Source organism: Rhinoderma darwinii, assembly GCF_050947455.1.
Source record: "Rhinoderma darwinii isolate aRhiDar2 chromosome 1 unlocalized genomic scaffold, aRhiDar2.hap1 SUPER_1_unloc_4, whole genome shotgun sequence".
In the NCBI taxonomy this organism is placed as follows: Eukaryota; Metazoa; Chordata; class Amphibia; order Anura; family Rhinodermatidae; genus Rhinoderma; species Rhinoderma darwinii.
Genome location: NW_027461668.1, coordinates 102,800 through 125,418, shown reverse-complemented (window position 1 = coordinate 125,418; position 22,619 = coordinate 102,800). Strand labels below are relative to the sequence as shown.

The 22,619-nt window shown below is 43.5% G+C and overlaps 1 protein-coding gene across 4 annotated transcripts in view; it reads right to left on the bottom strand.

Annotated features, from left to right (window-relative positions):
* The window catches only part of LOC142673170 (uncharacterized), a 125,826-nt gene that overhangs the window by 44,606 nt on the left and 58,601 nt on the right, over positions 1 to 22,619 (bottom strand). For 3 of the 4 annotated variants that reach the window (XM_075847181.1, XM_075847183.1, XM_075847182.1), the window contains one exon: positions 8,869 to 9,883. In XM_075847181.1, coding sequence (XP_075703296.1) covers positions 9,387 to 9,883 — 497 coding nt within the window. In that variant the 3' untranslated portion in view covers positions 8,869 to 9,386. Of the gene's footprint in view, positions 1 to 8,868; positions 9,884 to 22,619 lie in introns of those variants that run through there. The other variant, XM_075847184.1, reaches the window with a different exon arrangement.

Below are 22,619 nucleotides of genomic sequence, written 5' to 3'. Positions count from 1 at the left end.
AACACCTGCCGCATCAAACACATGGCTGGGTAAAACTAACATTCTTTTAAATGTGGAGGATGTAAAGCCTGCGAGTATCTCCACCATAGCAAAAACTTCAATGGTGCAACCACAGTAACCTCATATGCGAATAGACTTTATTAATTGTATTGTATTAATATGGTAGTCTCTGAGACACATACTATATACACACAGAGACACACATTGTATATACACACATAGATACTCACCATCTCTCCTTGCTGACAGGATCACAGGCTTCGGACAGGATCACAGGCTTCGGACAGGATGGGCTCTGGGCGGAGCTTCCTCTGCTTCTTGGCTCTTATTTACGTGTATGTAACTAAGAGCAGAGCACAGAGTAGAGGCAGAGCCCAGTGGCACCCCCTACATGCTGGGAGGGTGCAGCGCCCTGTGCGCTCGCACATCCCTAAGGCCGGCCCTGCCTGCTGCCTATAGTATACATTTGTATGTGCGTCCTGAGGACGCACATACAAGTGAATGTGTCTGTCACTAGCACCGGTGCCCCCTCCAGTGCTCGCAATGTCACTGCATCAGCCCACCACCCGTGAGGCGGGCTTTAAAGTTTAGTGAGCGTGCAGATCGCGGAATGTGGGCAGCCGCGCACCTTATAGGGAACACTGGACCTGAGTCATCTGACCTCGTGTCACTGTGAGGTCAGGTGACTGGAGCGGTCCACTCCCGGGCCATCACAGACCACAGAATGGTGCCGCAGGAACTCCTGGCTCTTCCTAATGCTGATCGCTGCTGCAGGTGTGAGACATACAGGGCACATATCAAAGCAATTTCTCCAGAGTACGGAAATACCCCATATGTGGTCATAAACTGCTGTTTGGACACAGGGCGGGGCTCAGAAAGGCAGGAGCGCTATTTGGCATGCAGATTTTTGCTGGATTGGTTTTTGGGTGCCATGCTGCATTTGCAAAACCCTAAGGTACCAGAGTACAGTGGAAGCCCCCAAGAAGTGACCCCATTTTGGAAACTACACCCCTCAAGGCATTAAACATTTGCCTGGACATATGACAGAGCTCAGAAGTGAAGAGCAACATGCGCATTTGAGGTCCATTGTGGTGATTTTCACAGCATTGGCCCACAATTGCAGGGCTCTGAGGTCAAATAGTAAAACAAACGCCCAAGTAGTTACCCATATTTTGGAAACTGCACCCTTTAAGGCATTTTAAGGGGTGTAGTGAGCATTTTGCCCCCACAGGTGTTTTTCCATTAGTAATTAATGCGCAGCGGATGGTGAAAAGTGAAAATTGCAATTTTCCGCTGATATGCCATTTTAGTGAACAATATGTTGTGCCCAGTTTGTGCCACAGAAGACACACATCTCATAAACTGCTAAGCTGGTTACCCCAGGTATGGCGATGCCATATATGGCATGGGGCCTAAGTGGAACGTGCTTATGCGGCCGCAATGCCCCCTAAAATCCACGGGAGTCTTGCGGCACCATTAATTTCTATGGGCCCGTGCACATGACCGTGTTTTCCACGGTCCGTGCATGGCCCAGGAGACTGGACCGCAGAACACGGCTGTAATAAGATATGTCCGTTCTTTCTGCGGTCCAGGCTCCATGTCTTATTACAGCCGTGTTCTGCGGTCGAGGTTCATAGAAAATAATGGACGCGACCATGTACATGGCCACGATTTCCGGGCGGCTCGCGGGTGACAATATGCGGCCCAACGACCCGAAAATCATGGCCGTGCAAATGGCTACGGGCGTGTGCATAAGGGCCTTAGTCGAGGATGATAAAAATAAGCAGATGAGCAGGCCCGAGGGGAACTTTCCTTCTAATATTTGGGAACCAGGAAGAGAAGGGCCCAAACATATCTGCTGGAAGTGAGGTCGCCCGTATTATACCAGGACAACACTTTCCCAGCAAAATTCCCCAAACTACAGAGGTGCAAAGTGTCGACCAAAAGGGTGATCAGAAAGGACATTATTTATTAGTGTAAAACTGGCCTTTTCAGAAAGGATTGTTTTACAGCATAACACACATGTATGGATATGTATTATTTACCCCATTATTATACCCTCTTATTATACTACCCTGATGTACTCCGCACAGATTACATGTACCCTAATATACTCCGCACAGATTACATATACCCTAATGTTCTCCGCACAGCTTACATATACCCTGATGTAATCCTCACAGATTATATATATATCCTGATGTACTCCTCACAGATTACATATATCCTGATGTTTCCTCACACATTACATATACCCTAATGTACTCCTCACAGATTACCTATACCCTGATGTACTCCTCACAGATTACCTATACCCTGATGTACTCCTCACAGATTACATATATCCTGATGTACTCCTCAGATTACATATACCCTGATGTACTCCTCAGATTACATATACCCTGATGTACTCCTCACATATTACATATACCCTGATGTACTCCTCACAGATTACATATATTCTGATGTACTCCTCACAGATTACATATACCCTGATGTACTCCTCACATATTACATATACCCTGATGTACTCCTCACATATTACATATACCCTGATGTACTCCTCACAGAATACATATACCCTGATGTACTCCTCACAGATTACATATACCCTGATGTACTCTGCACATTTTACATATACCCTGATGTACTCCTCACATATTACATATACCCTGATGTACTCCTCACATATTACATATATCCTGATGTACTCCTCACAGATTACATATACCCTGATGTTCTCCTCACATATTACATATACCCTGATGTACTCTGCACATTTTACATATACCCTGATGTACTCCTCACATATTACATATACCCTGATGTACTCCTCAGATTACATATACCCTGATGTACTCCTCACATATTACACATACCCTGATGTACTACTCACATATTACATATACCCTGATGTACGCCTCAGAGATTACATATATCCTGATGTACTCCTCACAGATTACATATACCCTGATGTACTCCTCACATATTACATATACCCTGATGTACTCCTCACATATTACATATACCCTGATGTACTCCTCACAGATTACATATATCCTGATGTACTCCTCACAGATTACATATATCCTGATGTACTCCTCACAGATTACATATACCCTGATGTACTCCTCACATATTACATATACCCTGATGTACTCCTCACATATTACATATACCCTGATGTACTCCTCACAGATTACATATATCCTGATGTACTCCTCACAGATTACATATACCCTGATGTACTCCTCACAGATTACATATACCCTGATGTACTCCTCACATATTACATATACCCTGATGTACTCCGCACATTTTACATATACCCTGATGTACTCCTCACATTTTACATATACCCTGATGTACTCCTCACAGATTACATATATCCTGATGTACTCCTCACATATTACATATACCCTGATGTACTCTTCACAGATTACATATATCCTGATGTACTCTTCACAGATTACATATATCCTGATGTACTCCTCACATATTACATATACCCTGATGTACTCCTCACAGATTACATATACCCTGATGTACTCCTCAGATTACATATACCCTGATATACTCCTCACAGATTACATATATCCTGATGTACTCCTCACATTTTACATATACCCTGATGTACTCCTCACATATTACATATACCCTTATGTACTCCTCACATATTACATATACCCTGATGTACTCTTCACAGATTACATATATCCTGATGTACTCCTCACATATTACATATACCCTGATATACTCCTCACATATTACATATACCCTGATGTACTCCTCAGATTACATATATCCTGATGTACTCCTCACATATTACATATACCCTGATGTACTCCTCACAGATTACATATACCCTGATGTACTCCTCAGATTACATATACCCTCATATACTCCTCACAGATTACATATATCCTGATGTACTCCTCACATTTTACATATACCCTGATGTACTCTTCACATATTACATATACCCTGATGTACTCCTCACAGATTACATATACCCTGATGTACTCCTCACAGATTACATATACCCTGATGTACTCTTCACAGATTACATATATCCTGATGTACTCCTCACATATTACATATACCCTGATGTACTCCTCACAGATTACATATACCCTGATGTACTCCTCATCTTACATATACCCTGATATACTCCTCACAGATTACATATATCCTGATGTACTCCTCACAGATTACATATATCCTGATATACTCCTACATATTACATATACCCTGATGTACTCTTCACTGTGTAATAAAAATGGTTGCAATTCCTAAACGTTTCACAGGATATTTTTGTTCAACCCCTTGAATTAAACATGAAAGTCTACAGTTCAATTGCATCTCAGTTGTTTCATTTCAAATCCAATGTGGTGGCATGTAGAGCCCAAATTATGAGGATTGTGTCACTGGCCAAATAATTCTGGACCTAACTGTATGTCATCTGGGCCAAGGTAAAATCAGTTCTTCTCATTTGTCCATCTAAAAGGATCAGAAAACATGGTTGCAGACTTCCTCAGATGGAAACATCCAGATTTGAGTATCTGAGGATCTAGTATATGCCCATGCACAGCCACTTCTCCAATAATTCTCCGCCATGATGCAGCAGTCGACTCATCAGGCAGGTCAGGGGACCCCTATTTTCCACATAGGTGCGGGTACCACCTCCATCTACCAGCAATTTATGGCACATCCTGCGTTGGAAATACTCCTTTATTCTGCTCTATTCGCACATTGCAGCTTCCTGCTTCCCTATGATTATGAGGCGTGATGGCACCATGTCTTGTCTCCAAGGCAGCCAATCTTCACCATGTGATGTGACATCATTGCTTTGTAAACAGAGACAGACAGACAACCCTTTTTAGGTACATTGATGAAACCTAATCCAACAAACACGGAGAATAAAACAAGCACTTTATTAAAAAAAAAAAATTCTAACAACACGTTACACATAAGGTTTAGTGTAAAATGATGGGAGATCATTGCGGCTGTGTCAGAATAGGAACGGTAGTTCATGTAAAAACCTGCTCTGTGGATGGTAACACAACTACAAAGTTTTTTCAAGTGTAAGGTAAAACACTAATGTCGTTTTGGGCTTACTCACAATCATCATCATACCCTTCAAAAGTACACGTGTACGGAGCCTGAAATCTCCGACTTCAGTCACGTAAGGACACCCCATGTAATCTTTTTTTCTTTACATATTTTGACATGTGCATCAATATTTAATGTTCATTCATACAGTATAAAAAGATTTAAAAAAATACCTCACAGATATGCCACTTCCTTCTATGGCTCAATTACCTGGTTCTGCCCCTTTATAAGGCCTCATTCACACTGTATTTTGGCTACCATTTGGCATCAGTATTTGTAAGCCAAAACTGGGGACGGAACTTAAGCAGAGAAAAGTATAATGGAAAGATTTGCATGTCTTCCATGCTTTGGACCTAGTACTAGTTATGCCTTACAAATACTGATGCAAAATACTGACCAAAATATGCAAATGTAAATGAGGCTTTACGGTTTAGTAGTCTCTTATATGGGAGATTTTGTTTCCTACTCTTTCATGGGGAGCATGCAAAACTAGTTTTCACCCCCCCCCCCCCCCCCAGCATCTTGCTAACATTTAGAACTAGGCATTCACTTGGCCATTCAAGAATCCTCCATTTCTTTTTTTTTTGGCCAGTCCTTGGTGGGTTTACTTGTATTGCCATGATCCAAAGCCTACTTTAAAGGGTAACTAAATGTTCAACAAACTTCTGACATGTCATAAGTTTTGATTGGGGGGTCCGAGCACTTAGACCCCCACCAATCGCTAAAATGAAGTGGCAGAAGCGCTCGTGTGAGCGCTCAGCCGCTGCATTTCTGTTCCTCTTTTTCCGGAAAACAATGTATCTGAGTACGGGCTCAATAGAAAGTCTATGAGCTCGTACTCCGATACATCAGCTTTCCGGAAAAAGCCAAACAGAAACGAAGCAGCTGAGCGATCACACGAGCACTTCTGCCGCTTCGTTTTAAAGATTGGTAGGGGTCTCCATGCTCGGACCCCCACCAATAAAAACTTATGACATGTCATTATGACATGTTATAGGATAAGTATCTGCATTTGACCGGATACGTGGTTCAACAGTGTTCACTAAGCTCGATCTGCGAGGCGCTTACAATCTCATCCGCATCAAGCCTGGCGATGAATGGAAGATGGCCTTTAACACCAGGAATGGCCATTACGAGTACTTAGTCATGCCCTTCGGCCTGAGTAATGCACCCGCAGTGTTCCAGAGTTTAATAAATAAGATTTTCTGTGACATGCTGTACCACTTCATTGTCCTTTATCTGGACGACATCTTGATCTTTTCCCGTTCACTTTCGGATCACCGCAACCACGTTTGCCATGTCCTAACCCAACTGAGAGACAATCCGCTTTATTGTAAACTGGAGAAGTGTCTCTTCGAGCAATCCTCTGTTCCATTTCTGGGATACATTTAGTCGGGCACCAGACTCAAGATGGATCCAGTCAAGGTAGAGGCTATTCAAGACTGGCCGCAACCCAGTAGGCTAAAGGCCGTTCAGAGGTTGGCCAACTATTACCGGCGATTTATTCAGGGATTCTCCTCCTTGATAGCCCCGATTGCAGCCCTCACCCGTAAGTCGGCCGATCCCAAACTGTGGACTCCAGAGGCCAATCAAGGATTAAATCAGTTGACAGCAGAGTTCCTCTCTGCTCCAATCCTCAACCAGCCTGATTCGTCTCTTCCCTTCTTCCTGGAAGTGGATGCCTCCTCCTTCGCTGTGGGAGGTGTTCTGTCCCAACGGCAGGTCTCGGAAAGAATGCACACTGTGGGTTCTTTTCCAGAAGTTTCTCTCCCACGGAGAAGAATTATGGGATCGGGAACAAAGAACTCCTAGCCATCAAGCTTGTTTTAGAGGAATGGAGGCACCTACTGGAAGGAGCCTCACATCCTGTTACGAATTATACCGATCATAAGCATCTCCTGTACCTACACTCTAATCGACATCTGAACCCTCGTCAAGCCAGATGGTCGTGGTTATTCTCACAGTTCAATCTACCCATCACTTATTGCGCAGGTTCCAAGAACGTCAATGGATGTACATTATGAGCCAGAGTTTATAGTTGACCCCAAAAGGATTGTCCTGGCAGCTACATCAGTGATGCTGCCAAATCCTCCTCCTGGTAAAGCCATGGTGCCTTCTAAGCCCAGACTTTTCTCTTGGGCCCGCAGTTCCCAATTCATGACGCCTAACTATAGGACAGCCCATATATGCCTCTCTCTGAGCACCAACAGGTGCCAGAGTATCAGGTCATTTCTACCTAGCTCCAGCATTGTACTATACCTGATCTAACTTCCTGTGTTACGACTCTGCTTGTATCTCTGACCTCTGCATCTGTGCCTGTGATCCTGACCACGCTATTATATCCTGATCATGAGCTGCATCTGTGGTAACATCTGCACGATTCAAGGCTACTTCTTTTAAGGCACCCAATTTGCAGATTCCCCGCAGAGAAGTCCAAACAGCCTTGCGTCGGTCCCTGATGAAAACCGGGGGGTCTGTTAGTATCGACGCCTCGGTGCTTTTAAGCGCCACTAAAAGCTGACAAAATGGAATCCCATCCTCCCAGCCAGGTTCGTGGCACTCTGCCAATGTAGAATTCATAGTGGATTCTAGGATGAGGAGCTGCCCAGGTCCTGATACGGTTTAGCAGTCCCAAACCATAACAAGTTGTATGTTATTTCGTTATTTTTCTGGTGAAATGCAGTCTATAATTTATGCCAAACATGTCTTCTGATACAGGGGACAAATACATTTTTGATTCTTCTTTCCATAGCAGACAGTTGCATGCTTTTTTCCAAGGGGTTCATGAGCAAACTTCACTCTTTCCCTGATGTTTTTTTCTGGATAGCTAAGGTTTTCTTTTGGCACACCCACATGTAGTTTTCTTTAAAGAAATTATGGGGTTCTCAGTAACTTATTTCAGCATCTTGTGTTCTGCTCTCAGGCTGATCTTACGGAGACAGACTGGCCTGGACCAATTGGCAGTTGTCTGAAATCTCCACATGTAGATGGTTTTCTGGACAGTGGAATGATTGACATCTAATATTTTGGCCATCTTCCCGTTCCTGAATTATAGACATCCATAACCTTTCTGAAGGCCTCAGAGCATTCTGGCATGGTGATACCACACATTTCAATAACAAAGGGCAAACCAAATGTCAAAGGTTTAAATGAGACACATTCCTCCTAGATCCTCTCTAAGGCTGTAATCACACTTGCAGCTTTTTTAGCCAAATCCAAGAGTGTATTAAAAAGACATGTAAAATATAAATGAAGGAATGAGTCAAACTCCAGGTCACAAATAGTAGTGTTTCAGAAATGTCTGCTGCTGTCCCATTTATTTGAATGGGGCTTTCTAGTATCCATGTGCATGCTGCAGAAACAACCCTGTATGGAATGGTTTTCAGTTTCACAAATTTCTGCTACAAATCTTTCCCAGAAGTGAATCTTACCTGAGGGTAAGAACAAATGAAATCGCCAGCCGCAACATTACTTACATAAGTGACGAATGTGTACACGATGTAGCAGGTAAATACTGTGGTATTACCAGAAAAATCATGTATCCATTCGCCACCGCATATGTGCGTGATTTCGTGCTCCACACCTGATTCTAATTGTAGGTGTTTAAGGTAGTGATAATACACTTCTGATATTTACAAAAAAAATAAAAAATCTTTTGCATTTTTTTTTTCTAACTGCAAAGTTAATTTGTTAGTGTTTTTTTGTTCAATTCCATCACCTATATCTTGTTATACTGTTTTAATGAAAGTCAAATATAAAAATGTCCATTTATTTTAAAAACAAAAACTCACATTGTCCTTACTGTCACTCTGGATTCTCCTGAACATCAAAACGACTTTTCCACTGTGTGACTTCTCTGATGAGCCCCAAGTTTGCCTATACTATTAAAACATTTCCCACATTCTGAACATGAACATGGCTTTTCCCCATGTGACTTCTCTCATGTTTAACAAGACGTGATTTATCTATAAAACATTTCCTGCATTCTGAACATGAATACGGTTTCTCTCCTGTGTGAATTCTCTCATGAATAACAAGACTTGATTTATCTGTATAACATTTCCCACATTCTGAACATGAATAAGGCTTCTCTCCTGTGTGAGTTCTCTGATGATCCCTAAGTTTGTCTTTAGTAGCAAAACATTTTCCACATTCTGAACATGAATGTGGCTTCTCTCCTGTGTGAATTCTTCCATGTCTAACAAGACTTGAACTATCTTTAAAACATTTCCCACATTCTGAACATGAATATGGCTTCTCTCCTGTGTGAATTCTCACATGTTTAGCAAGACTTGATTTTTGTGTAAAACATTTCCCACATTCTGAACATGAGTATGGCTTCTCCCCTGTGTGAATTCTCTCATGTCTAACAAGATCTGATATTTGTGAAAAACATTTCTCACATAGTGGACATGTAAAACAAGATGTGATTTATCTGTAAAAATTTTCCCACATTCTGAGCATGAATACAGCTTACCTCCCGCGTTAATTCTTCTGTTTGTAAAATGACGAGAACATTTTGTGAACGGTTTACAACATTGAAACCTTTTACCCACTCTTTGACCTGTACTTGTTGCAACTATCTGTGGTTGGTCAGGAGAAGATTCCTCATGATTAGTGGAATTATGTAACAGATCTGTACTTTGAAGTCCTGGCTGTACATTAAGGGTAATGAGGTTTTCTCCTGAAGACTGCTGCATGATCTCTTCATCTTCTACTTTATAATTAATCGATAACATGAAGTTTCCCTCAGAATTCGTACTGGGAATTTCTGTAAGGATTAAAAATGTATTGTGTGATTTTGTTACAAAACACAAAAGTTGACACAAAGTTGACACATGTATGACGTTCATATTAGGCTGGAAACACACATGCATTCTTTTGAGCCAAAGCCAGAAGTGGATCAAGCAGGAGGGAGAAGTTTAAGCAAAGACCTTTGAATCAATACCTGGCTTCAGTTAAAAAAACCTGCCTCAAAAGCTATATGTGTTGTGATGATGCATTTTGTGTGGTTTATTGTGAGCCCTCAGGGATGCATTTTGTAATCAGGTACCACAGGTCGCGCAGCCATAAGACATAAAGTGTCCTCATTGTCCAGTCCCCACAGGGGATCATCAGGAGGCACCACCATCACTCAGCTAGTGTGCAGAGCAGCAAACCAAGCAGATCCAATTACCTCCCCCACCTGTGTTCTAATCCTTGCTGTGGCAGACAATAGTTGGACAATACACATAATACGGTAGTACAAAAGACCACAACTCACATACAGACAGTAGAAATACAAACTAAAGTCATTATAACAAATGATGGTGACTAGAAACTGCCAAGATGTTCCTCCCCCTGAGGGGTATATAAGGGCTTGACGTGGGGAAGAGAGGGATCTCCTGGATGTAGACTTTAATGAGAGCTGAAGCTGATGCCAGCGCTCTGAGGAGTTTCCTGTATTTACCTGATTTTGTGGACTGTGTGCTGTCCCTGCGTGAAGGGCGACCTGGTCTGTCAGCATTGGATACAATAAATCCTGTTGGAGTTGCCCTGTCTTCACTGGCTCTGTTGATCGTATATTAACCTAACGAACCCCATGACAACTGGTGTCAGAAGCGGGATCAACAGAGCGCAGCCCCATGGAGAACCACCCAGCGAATGAGTTCCGTAACTGGACCGTCCTTAGTCTCCAAGAACGAGCCCGAGAACTTGGACTGAACTACCAGTGACTATCTAAAAAGCCATTAATTGATCTACTGGTGAGTGCTAGCCAGATCACCTCCTCCCAGGTGGCTAATGGACATGCTCCAGAGACAGGGGCTCTTACCACTAAGAGCCAATGGTTGGTGTGGTAAGAGGAGGAAATGGCAGATCTGGGACCAGTCGTTACTCCGGAGTAATAGTTGGAAGCTGCTCGCATGGCAAAAAACAGAGACAAGCTGCAATGGAGGCTGAAAGAGGCTAGAATATTACCTGGGGTGAGAACCAGAGAATCCAGGAACCTTTACGGGTCACCCAGAAGTACTTCAAGACATTTTATGAGGTAACTGGGGATGTGGAAGGGTTTTTCTAGGACTTTGAACATCAGAGCGCCCTGCTGGATGTACCCACCTCTGATTGGATGCGTTTTTTAGTGGGGCTCCTTGAAGGTGGAGCCGCAGAAGCATACCGGACCCTAGACGCACAGTGGAACCGGGACTAAAACATTGTGAAACAAACTATTTTGTATTACTATGTAGTCATGCCAGACTCACATCGGGCCCAATTCTGAGACCTTCCCTGTACTACTGGAGGATCTTTTAGGATGTATGCCCATAAAATGTCCCAGGCGTGTCGGAGATGGCTGGAAGTGGATTCACTGTGGAAGATATTCTGCATGGGTTCCAGTTTTAAGCCAAGTGCCCCCAGGAAATACGGAAATGGTTCCGGGAATGGGAGCCATCAACATTGAATAGAGCTGCAGCCCTGGCTGATGAGGCACTAACCATCAAACCTCAGTGGAGGAGTCTGCTGGACAATAAACCTCAGCCGAACCCAGCCCCCCGGGCACCTCCTGTCATATATGCCCCTCAACCCATCCGCAGGCCGATGACAACCAGGCCAAACAATCCGGGGACCCCACAATTCTGACCACGATATGGAAGGTTCTCAGAAAGTAAATGTTATAGGTGGGGTCAGCCGGGCCCTTTACAGTCCAGGTGCCCCTCAAGAAATCGAAGGGAGCTCCGATCTTTTCCCCCTCGCCCTCGGCATCTTGTGCACTCCATCCTGCCTGAGGAAGAGTTACCACCACCCCCACCAGAGTGGACTGCTGAACCCTGCACCATGGAGACACCCTCTGGCATGTATAGCATTCAACCCCTTACGCAAAGTTACCCAGAGCAAAGGCAGCGCCATCTGCAGGATGACACTGGGGCATTCCTGACCATTGCTGACCCCCGTGTTGTTCGGCCAGAGGCAATCGATCAAGGCCCAGGAATACCCATCGAACTTGTAGGGTGTACTCGCAAATATATCCAGAAGGCTGCTGTACATTTGAATTATGGTTACGGGGAAAGACTCTGGATTGGTGTTATGGGGGGACTCCTTGTGGATGTTCTCCTTGGGAATGACATTGGGGAATTACAGTGCCATTTTGTAGGAGCCGTCACCCGACACCAAGCTGCCCAAGCACAGAGAGTTTCGGAATTGACTGTGGAGCAGCCTCCAGGACCCCCAACCGAACTGGTAAGAGCTGCATCAACTGATTCTACATTGGGGGACTTTTGGGACCGAGAAGAGTTTAGGCAAGAAATAGAAGATGATCCGACCTTGGCAGCTATTAAACTAAGGGCAGAAACTGGGCAGGAGGGAAAGAATGGGGATAGGATCACCAGAGATAAGGGATTGTATTATCGTTTAGTAGAGGCCCGGGGTGGGATCATCCCTGAAGTGACTACCAAGCAACTCATTGTCCCTCAAAAGTATAGGCTGCAACTACTCCAACTGGCTCATGACATCCCCTTATTGAGACATAAAGGTAGGAAACGGACAGAGAAAAGACTCACCCACAACTTTTACTGGCCTGGCATTTCGCAATCGATAGTTCAATACTGCCGTACCTGTGATTTGTGCCAATGGATGCGACATCCAGGCGCCCGTCACAAGGTACCCATGCAACCCCTGCCAATCATTGAGGAGCCATTTCAGCTTTTAGCTGTAGATATAATAGGAACTCTAGTGCACCCCAGCAGAACAGGGAAACAGTATATCCTGACGGTGATGGATTATGCCACCGGTATCCTGAGGCCGTGGCTCTGTCCAGCATTACAGCCATAAAGGTAGCAGAGGCTCTTGTTACCGTCTTCACCCGAGTAGGATTTCCCAGTGAAATACTATCAGATCAAGGGATCCAGTTCACGTCAGACTTGGTCCAGTTCCTGCGGCGTCCGAGCCATTCGCACCACCCCATACCACCCCGAACCAATGGACTGTGTGACCATTTTAATGGAACCCTAAAAATTTGCTACGTGCCTTTGCAGACACTGAACGGGACTGGGAGCAATACCTGCCACATCTCCTGTTTGCCTACCCAAGAGTCAACCGGATTTTCCCCTTTCGAACTGCTCTATGGTCGAAGGGTCCGTGGGGTCCTCACCCTTCTAAAGGAATACTGGGAGGGAGATATCACCGACACTGGAGTACCTGTCATTCCTTATGTTCTGGAATTTTGAGAACGCCTTACCCGACTAGTGACCTTGGCTAAAGAACGCCTGCAAGGGGCCCAGTATAGCCAGAAGACCTGGTATGATCGGAAAGCAAGGACCCGTGAATTTATTGAAGGGCAACAAGTGCTCATGATTATCGCTGCCCCTGCCAACAAGCTTCAAGCAACATGGGATGGCCCTTACCGAGTTATCCGAAAATGTAATGACACTAATTACGTCATTGCCATGAACCCTAGTGGCCGGCGACAAGAGACTGTCCACATCAACATGCTGAAAGATTACCACGACCGGTCCCTACCTGTTTTGGCCATTTGCTATCCCCCTAGTGATAAGGAAGGAGACAACTCCCTCCCGGACTTTCTATATCTGGCTCGAGCTGGGGGTACTCTGGACCAAGTGCCCCTGGGACCCCATCTGTTGAATATCCAAAAGGGTGATATTCTCGGCTTGCTGGGACCGAGGGCTTCCGTGTTTTCCTCAGCGCCGGACGGACAACACTCACTAACCACCACGTGGAAACTCCAGGACAACGCCCGATCCAGCAGGCCCGCTACCGAGTTCCTGAGGCCGTTCGGGACATGATCAAGAATGAACTGGCGGACATGAAACAACTTGGGATTATTAGGCCATCTCAGAGCCCCTGGGCCTCCCCTCTGATACTGGTTCCCAAAAAGGATGGCACAACGCGATTCTGCGTAGATTACCGGAGCCTAAATGATGCCACCAAATGTGACGAGTACCCTATGCCCCAGATTGATGATCTGTTGGATCGGCTGGCCAGTGTTTAATTTGTAACTACATAAGACTTGAGCAAGGGGTACTGGCAGATACCCCTAAAAGAGGACACCCGGAAGCGATCTGCATTTATTACCCCCTTTGGACTCTTGAGTTCCTGGGAATGCCCTTTGGGATGAAAAATGCCCCAGCAACCTTCCAAAGATCGGTAGACCGGCTGTTAGAACAATGTCAGGACTTTGCCTGTGCATACTTGGATGATATTGCCATTTTCAGCACATCATGGGAGGAACATCTTAAACACTTAGGCATAGTGTTAGACCATGTTCTTGCAGCAGGACTGACAATTCGCCCTGATAAATGCCAGTTGGGTATGGCTGAGGTGCAATATCTGGGGCACAGAGTAGGAGGGGGAACCTAAGACCTGAGCCTGCCAAGGTGGAAGCCATTAGCAACTGGCCTACCTCTAAAAATAAGAAACAAGTACTGGCCTTTTTGAGGACCGCCAGTTACTACCGAAAATGAGTTTCCGATTTCAGTTCCCTGGCAATGCCCCTAAATGACCTGACCCGCAAAAACATGCCTAGTATGGTGAAGTGGACACCTGCCTGTGAGGAAGCCTTTATAGCATTAAAGACGGCTCTCACCACTGCCCCTGTCTTGGCCGCACCAGACTACAAGCACAGGTTCCTTGTGCAGACAGATGCATCCACCTACGGTATTGGAGCAGTTCTTAGCCAGATAAACGCGGCTGGGCTTGAACATCCAGTTGCTTTCATCAGTCGTAAACTACTAGATCGGGAAGTTGCCTGTGCCACTATTGAAAGACAGTGCCCTGCCATCGTATGGGCTCTCAAAATTACAGCCATACCTTTATGACAGAGACTTTACAATTGTAACGGATCACAATCCCCTCACATGGCTGAACCGAGGGTCAGGGGACAATGGACGATTACTGCGGTGGAGCCTGTCCTTACAACCTTACAGCTTCTCCATCCAATACAAACGGGGAAGCCAACACCAAAATGCTGATGGACTGTCCCTACAAGAAGAGCCATAGACCCCCCCCCCCCGTGCTGATCGAGGAACCCGGCAACTGTTGGGAATTATTTTGCGGTCGTACAATGAACTATCAAAAGTAGATCAGTGTGCACTACGAAAAAAACACCCCGATCACCTAATTATATATATACATACGTATATATATATATATATATATATATATACATATATATATACAAACGAGGAAATAGACGCAGCACTCCAAAAGTAGTTGCAAAGATAGTGGTTTATTCACCCATGTACAGAAATAGCTACGTTTCAGTCCTCTCAGCAGGACCTTTGTCAAGCTTGACAAAGGTCCTGCTGAGAGGACTGAAACGTAGCTATTTCTGTACATGGGTGAATAAACCACTATATTTGCAACTACTTTTGGAGTGCTGCGTCTATTTCCTCGTTTGTGTATCCAATTCAGGACCGTGTGGATGACGGTCAAGAAGTGCAACTTTTTTCTACCTAATATATATATATATATATATATATATATATATATACATATATATATATATATTATATAATAGATTAAGGTTAGGATTTAGGGCTGTAATAGCAGTACTAGCTGTAAGGCTAGATCAGGGCTTTATTAGGGTTAGGGCTTTATTTTATTTTTACGTCTGTTATAAAAAACAAAAACGAAACAAGCAAAACAAAAAAAAAGAAAAAAAAAAGTTTTAAGCTGGGTACCCACAGGGGCGGATACGCTACGTAAAAATCACGCAGCGTGTCCAACCTAGAACCCGCAGTATATTTAGTCCCAAAATCGCACTACTACGGAATATTCGCTGCGGAAAAAAGCCGTTCATACTTACACCCTCCCTCCTCTGATGTCCGCTCCAGCCTCCCTGGATGACATTGCAAGAACTGTGATGCTGCAGCCTGTGATTGGCTGCAGGGGTCATATGGGACGCAACGTCATCCCAGGAGGAAGGAGGGCATTTTGGGTAAGTATGTTTTTTTTTTCCGGAAGTGCGATCTTTACGATTACGCCGCAAAACTTGGCTTTCTGTTGCGGGTTTTGAATCCTCATTGAATTGAATGGGAATACTCGCAATGGAAAATCAACAATAACTCAGAATAATTTGACATGCTGCGGAATTAAATTCTGCACCGCAGGTAAATTTATTGACATTTACACTGCAGGTTTTTTTCCGCAGCGTGGGCATGAGATTTGGTAAATCTCACCTACTTTGCTGCTACTGAAAATGCTGCGGAATTTCCGCTACGTGTAGGAACTCGGCCTTAGTGTTATTCTTAGGCTTACTTTAGGTTATATTAGGACGTATAGAGCTTGTGTATGTACCCACACATAATGTCTCAGAGAATGTACCGTGCGGAGCAAGCCTCACTATGCTTCGACAGTTCTGAGAGACCGACACCGCTTCAGAAGCGGAACCTTTTTCCGACAGTGGCGATTCCAATTCTACCACTGGACCCCATAGCCCTATGGTGGTAGATACAGCCGTCGCTGTCGAGGTGTCAAGTGCAGGGCCGAGTGTTGCAGTCCCTCCTGCAATGTGGGATCCCGCACTATAGTTTTCTCCCCAAGTACCCCAAATGGAAGCGACTCCAGGAATTAATGTCGATGTTGCAAATATTACAGCCTATGATTTTTTTTATTTATACGTATGTGATACAGTCCTACAATTAATTGTCCAGCAGACTAATCTTTATGCTATTTAATTTGTTCTGCAAAAGTCTGCATCTATGTACTTAAGAATGTGGAATGGCACAAGTGTCCCAGAAATTAAAATATTTTTAGGCATTACTCTCAATTTGGGTTTGGTTAAAAAAACAAAAACATCTGTCCGGTCCTACTGGACTTCTAGTGCTGTCCACGCTATCCCTGTATTTGTAGCAGTGATGTCCAGAAACCGCTATGAAGCCCTAATGCGGTTCATGTATTTTACCAATAATTCCCAAGTCCCCCCAAGAAGTGACCCAGGCTGTGATTGGCTTAATAAATTAATGCCATTAATCGCCCTTCTAAGGGATTTATCTGTAGATGAATCACTTATGAGCTTTAAAGGCCGTATTTCTTTTTGTCAATTCATCCCCTCCAAACGAGCCAGATATGGGGTAAAAATGAAACAAATTTATTGGGGGTGTAGATCTTTCAGACCAGGTGCTTCAACCTTACCCGGTGAAGAAAAAATATGCCTAGTACAAAAAGGTGCCAATCTCCTTAATTCAGATTACTACGTATAACAGTTTTGTTCTTTTTAAAAAGGCCTAAGTAACGCTCACTTTTTTTCAGTACCAGGAGCAGGAGTTTTGATTCCACTATACCTGCGAGTCTGAATATGTGCGCAGACTTTCAGAGCGCCACTTTTTACACCCCGTCCCTTTCACCGAGACCCAAAAATATCTCCAAAAAAGGTGCCGGGTATGTAGTAAGCAGGGAAGGAGTAGGGATACCCGCTTTTACTCCCCATGTGTCTATCAAAACCAGGCCTTTGAAACTACCCCTCTTTCAAAACCACACAGATTACAATTACTAATATTAACACAAAAAAAAAAAAGGGGGTGTGGGTCTTTTTAGGGAGTCGATTTATTTATATTTTCTTTTTAGTTTGTGGGATTTCCAAGTAGGGAGGATTTCTTTTGGGAAAGGTCATAGAGCATATTTTTTTCAGACCGTGAAACTAATTTTACTCTTTATGATTTTATTTATTTGTGGGTGATCAAGTCCTGGAATTACATTTTCCAGTACAAAATCCCACTGCTATCAATTACAGATAATGGACCCCCAATGTCCCTGAACTAAATTTTTTTGGGGGAATTACATTATTAACCCCTTAAGGACGCATTTTTGAAATCTGACATATTTCACTTTATGTGGTAATAACGTCGGAATGCTTAAACCTATCCAAGCGATTCTGAGAATGTTTTCTCGTGACACATTGGGCTTTATGTTAGTGGCAAAATTTGGACGATATATTCAGTGTTTATTGGTGAAAAATTGCAAAATGTAGAGAAAATTTATAAAAAATAGCATTTTTCAAAATATAAATGCATCTGCTTGTAAAACAGACAGTTATACCACCCAAAATAGTTACTAGCTCACATTTCCCATATGTCTACTTTAGATTGGCATAGTTTTTTGAACATTCTTTTATTTTTCTTGGACGTTACAAGGCTTAGAACATAAACAGCAATTTTTCATATTTTTAAGAAAATTTCAAAAGCCCTTTTTTAAGGTACCTGTTCAGTTCCGAAGTGGCTTTGAGAGGCCTATGTATTAGAAACCCCCATAAAACACCCCATTTTGAAAACTAGACCCATCAAAGTATTCAAAACAGCATTTAGAAAGTTTATTTAACCCTTCAGGCATTTCACAGAAATTCAAGAAAAGTAGAGGTGAAATTTGCAAATTTAATTTTTCTTGCTGAATTTCAATTGTATAAAAAAAAATTCTGTAACACAGAAGGTTTTACCAGAAAAACAATACTAAATATGTATTGTCCAGATTCTGCAGTTTTTAGAAATGTCCCACATGTGTCTCTAGTGCGCTCGTGGACTGAAACACAAGCCCCAGAAGCAAAGAAGCGCCTAGTGCATTTTGAGGCCTCTTTTTTATTAGAATATATTTTAGGCAGCATGCCAGGTTTGAAGAGGTGTTGAGGTGCCAAAACAGTAGGAATCCCCAAAAAGTGACCCCATTTCGGAAACTAAACCCCTCAAGGAATTCATTTGTGGTTGTTGTTACCATTTTGACCCCACAGTTTTTACACAGCACGTATTTGAATTGGGCTATGAAATTAAAAAAATGAAATTTTTTCCAATAAGATGTCATTTTTTATCAAAATTTCTTATTTTCACAGGTAACAAAATACCCCATTTTGTTGCCCAATTTGTCCTGAGTGCGGCAATACCCCATTTGTGGTGATAAATTGCCGTTTGGGCCCATTGGAGGGCTCAGAAGGAAAGGAGAGCTATGTGTTTGTTGGAGTCCAGATTTTGCTGGATTGGTTTTCGGGTGCCATGTCGCATTTGCAGAGCCCCAGAGATATCAAAGCAATGAAAACCCACCAGAAGTGACCCCATTTCGGAAACTACACCCCTCAAGGAATTAATTTATGGTTGTTGTTACCATTTTGACCCCACAGTTTTTACACAGCACGTATTTGAATTGGGCTGTGAAATGAAAAAAAAATACATTTTTTCCAATAAGATGTCATTTTTCATCAACATTTCTTATTTTCACAGGGAACAAAATACCCCATTTTGTTGCCCAATTTGTCCTGAGTGCAGCAATAACCCATTTGTGGTGATAAACTGCCGTTTGGGCCCATGGGTGGCCTCAGAAGGGAAGGAGCGCTGTGTGTTCTTTGGAGTGCAGATTTTGCTGGATTGGTTTTCGGGTGCCATGTCGCTTTTGCAGAGCCCCAGAGGTATCAAAGCAATGGAAACCCACCAGAAGTGACCCCATTTTGGAAACTACACCCCTCAAGGAATTAATTGATGGGTATTGTGACCATTAAGACCCCATAGTTTCTTCACAGAACTTATTTGAATTGGGCTGGGAATTTAAAAAAAATATATATTTTCCAATAATATGTAGTTTTAGCTAAAAATTTCTTATTTTCACAAGAAATAAAACACTCTATTTTGTTGCCCAATTTGTCCTGAGTGCAGCAATACCCCATTTGTGGTGCTAAACTGCCGTTTGGGCCCATAGGGGGGCTTAGAAGGAAAGGAGCACTATTTGTTCTTTGGAGTCCAGATTTTGCTGGATTGGTTTTCGGGTGCCATGTCGCATTTGCAGAGCCCCAGAGATATCAAAGCAATGAAAACCCACCAGAAGTGACCCCATTTCGGAAACTACACCCCTCAAGGAATTAATTTATGGTTGTTGTTACCATTTTGACCCCACAGTTTTTACACAGCACGTATTTGAATTGGGCTGTGAAATGAAAAAAAAATACATTTTTTCCAATAAGATGTCATTTTTCATCAACATTTCTTATTTTCACAGGGAACAAAATACCACATTTTGTTGCCCAATTTGTCCTGAGTGCAGCAATAACCCATTTGTGGTGATAAACTGCCGTTTGGGCCCATGGGTGGCCTCAGAAGGGAAGGAGCGCTGTGTGTTCTTTGGAGTGCAGATTTTGCTGGATTGGTTTTCGGGTGCAATGTCGCATTTGCAGAGCCCCAGAGGTATCAAAGCAATGGAAACCCACCAGAAGTGACCCCATTTTGGAAACTACACCCCTCAAGGAATTAATTGATGGGTAATGTGACCATTTAGACCCCATAGTTTCTTCACAGAACTTATTTGAATTGGGCTGGGAATTCAAACAAAATTTATTTTTTCCAATAATATGTAGTTTTGGCTGAAAATTTCTTATTTTCACAAGAAATAAAATACCCCATTTTGTTGCCCAATTTGTTCTGAGTGCGGCAATGCCCAATTTGTGGTGATAAACTGATGTTTGGGACCATGGGAGGGCTCAGAAGGAAAGGACCACCATTTGGCCTACTGGGGATTTTCTGGTGCGAAGTCATGTATGCAGAAGCCCCTGAGGTAACAGTACAGTTGAAACCTCCAAGAAGTGACCCCATTTTAAAAACTACACCCCTTAAGGCATTCATTTAGAGGTGTAGTGAGCATTTTGACCGGAGACATACACCCTATAAACTGTAATGTGTGTTCCCACGGGTATGGCAATACCCTACATGTGGCTGTTATCAGCTGCCTGGGCACGCAGCAGGGCTCAGAGGGGAAAGACGACGGGGGATAAGCTGTGCGGAGTGCATCAGGGTAAGTAAAACTGGGGTAGATTAAAAATCAAGGGATGTGTAATGACAAGGTAGGGAGACAGACAGGTGAGCCCTAATCTACCCGCCACTCAGTCCCTGCCTACTTGCAACGACCCGTCCTAAGCGACAGGGTACAACTGGGCGACGGTCCCTACGCTCAGTAAGTGCAAGACAGACAAAACAGACAGGGGTACACAGAAGATAGGGAAACGGGGCAGCTGCCCACGGAGACACCGTGAGCAACAAGAGTGGTGAACGAGCCGAGTCAAACAAGGAGTGAGCGAGGTACAAAACGCTGAGCAGGAGAGTTGTCAGAAAGCCAAGGTCAATAACAAGCAGAGGATCAGTAGTACAAGCAGCAGCAGCAGCAAGCCAGGAAACAAGCATAGAAGAATCACAGGCAAAGGAGGAACAGGAAAGGCAGCTATAAATAGACAGTGGGCGGGAACTAGCTCCGTCTGGCGAGGCTGTGATAGGCTCTCCCACTCCTAAATATAAACAAAAAGAACAATGATCTCTGGACTAAAGAGCTCAGTATATGTAAATATATATATCTATATACGGTGCCAACCAGACATGGAAATGTGAGGAAAAGAAAAAACAAAAACCTGGTAAAAAAGGCACTCGGCTCAATAAAGTCGCAATTTAATTATCAAAAGTTTATTAATATATATGTAAAATTATGCAATCTTGCACAAAAACCTACAAACAGACATCACAAACCCGGCCGGGTAATGAATGGCAAATAAATCAGTTTTAAGAAAAATTCTCATTTAGCATGGCCATATAACAAATAGTATCAAGTAATAAGTTACTTCAATACAGGCCACACAAGTGGATGAATCAGATACAATGTAGTGAGTGGAGGCAACATACTAACCAAGGTAATTTACAAATGACATAACATCCATGGATATAAGCGATCCTGCTGATCAGATAGCAGTATACAGATGGGCTTACTAGCAAGGATATACATGCAATGAACCCATAGAGCACATGAATAGATGCAACCCGGCCGGGTTTGTGATGTCTGTTTGTAGGTTTTTGTGCAAGATTGCATAATTTTACATATATATTAATAAACTTTTGATAATTAAATTGCGACTTTATTGAGCCGAGTGCCTTTTTTACCAGGTTTTTGTTTTTTCTTTTCCTCACACTCTCCCACTCCTAAGCCTGACATCCTGAGTGGTGGAAGATGGAGTCAGTCTCACAGACATAGGAGCAGGTGCAGACTGATTGCCCACGGGCGTCGACACAGAACGTGTGTCTGGCAAATCCTTTACAGGATGTATGATAAATTTTGAAGCACTCTTTCATATGGAGCCTTAGTTTTTCGGGACACGTGTCACATTGATATATTGTGTCCTTCCTTATCCCCCTCTTATAGCAGACTTTGTACCTATTTTCACTTTTTCCTTTCTTGCCAGTTTGGGGAACTTCTCCTGGAAAGTGTTGCCCTGGTACGATGCGTGTGGCCATGCTTCCAGAAGTACTGGGTGCCCCCCCCCTTCTTGGTCCCTAAAAATTAGTTTCTTGATAACCACCTCTTGAAATTTCAGGAAAGTTCCCCTCTGGCCTGTACATCGACGTAGCACGTACACATTGTACAATGCCATCTGTATGATGTGCACGGCCAGCTTCTTATACCACACCGCATGGCGCTGTAGGGCTTCAGGGCTTGATCTAACAAGTCCACCCCTCCCATGTACCTACTGTAGTCCAGGATGCAGTCTGGTTTAGGGGTCTTTGTACTGG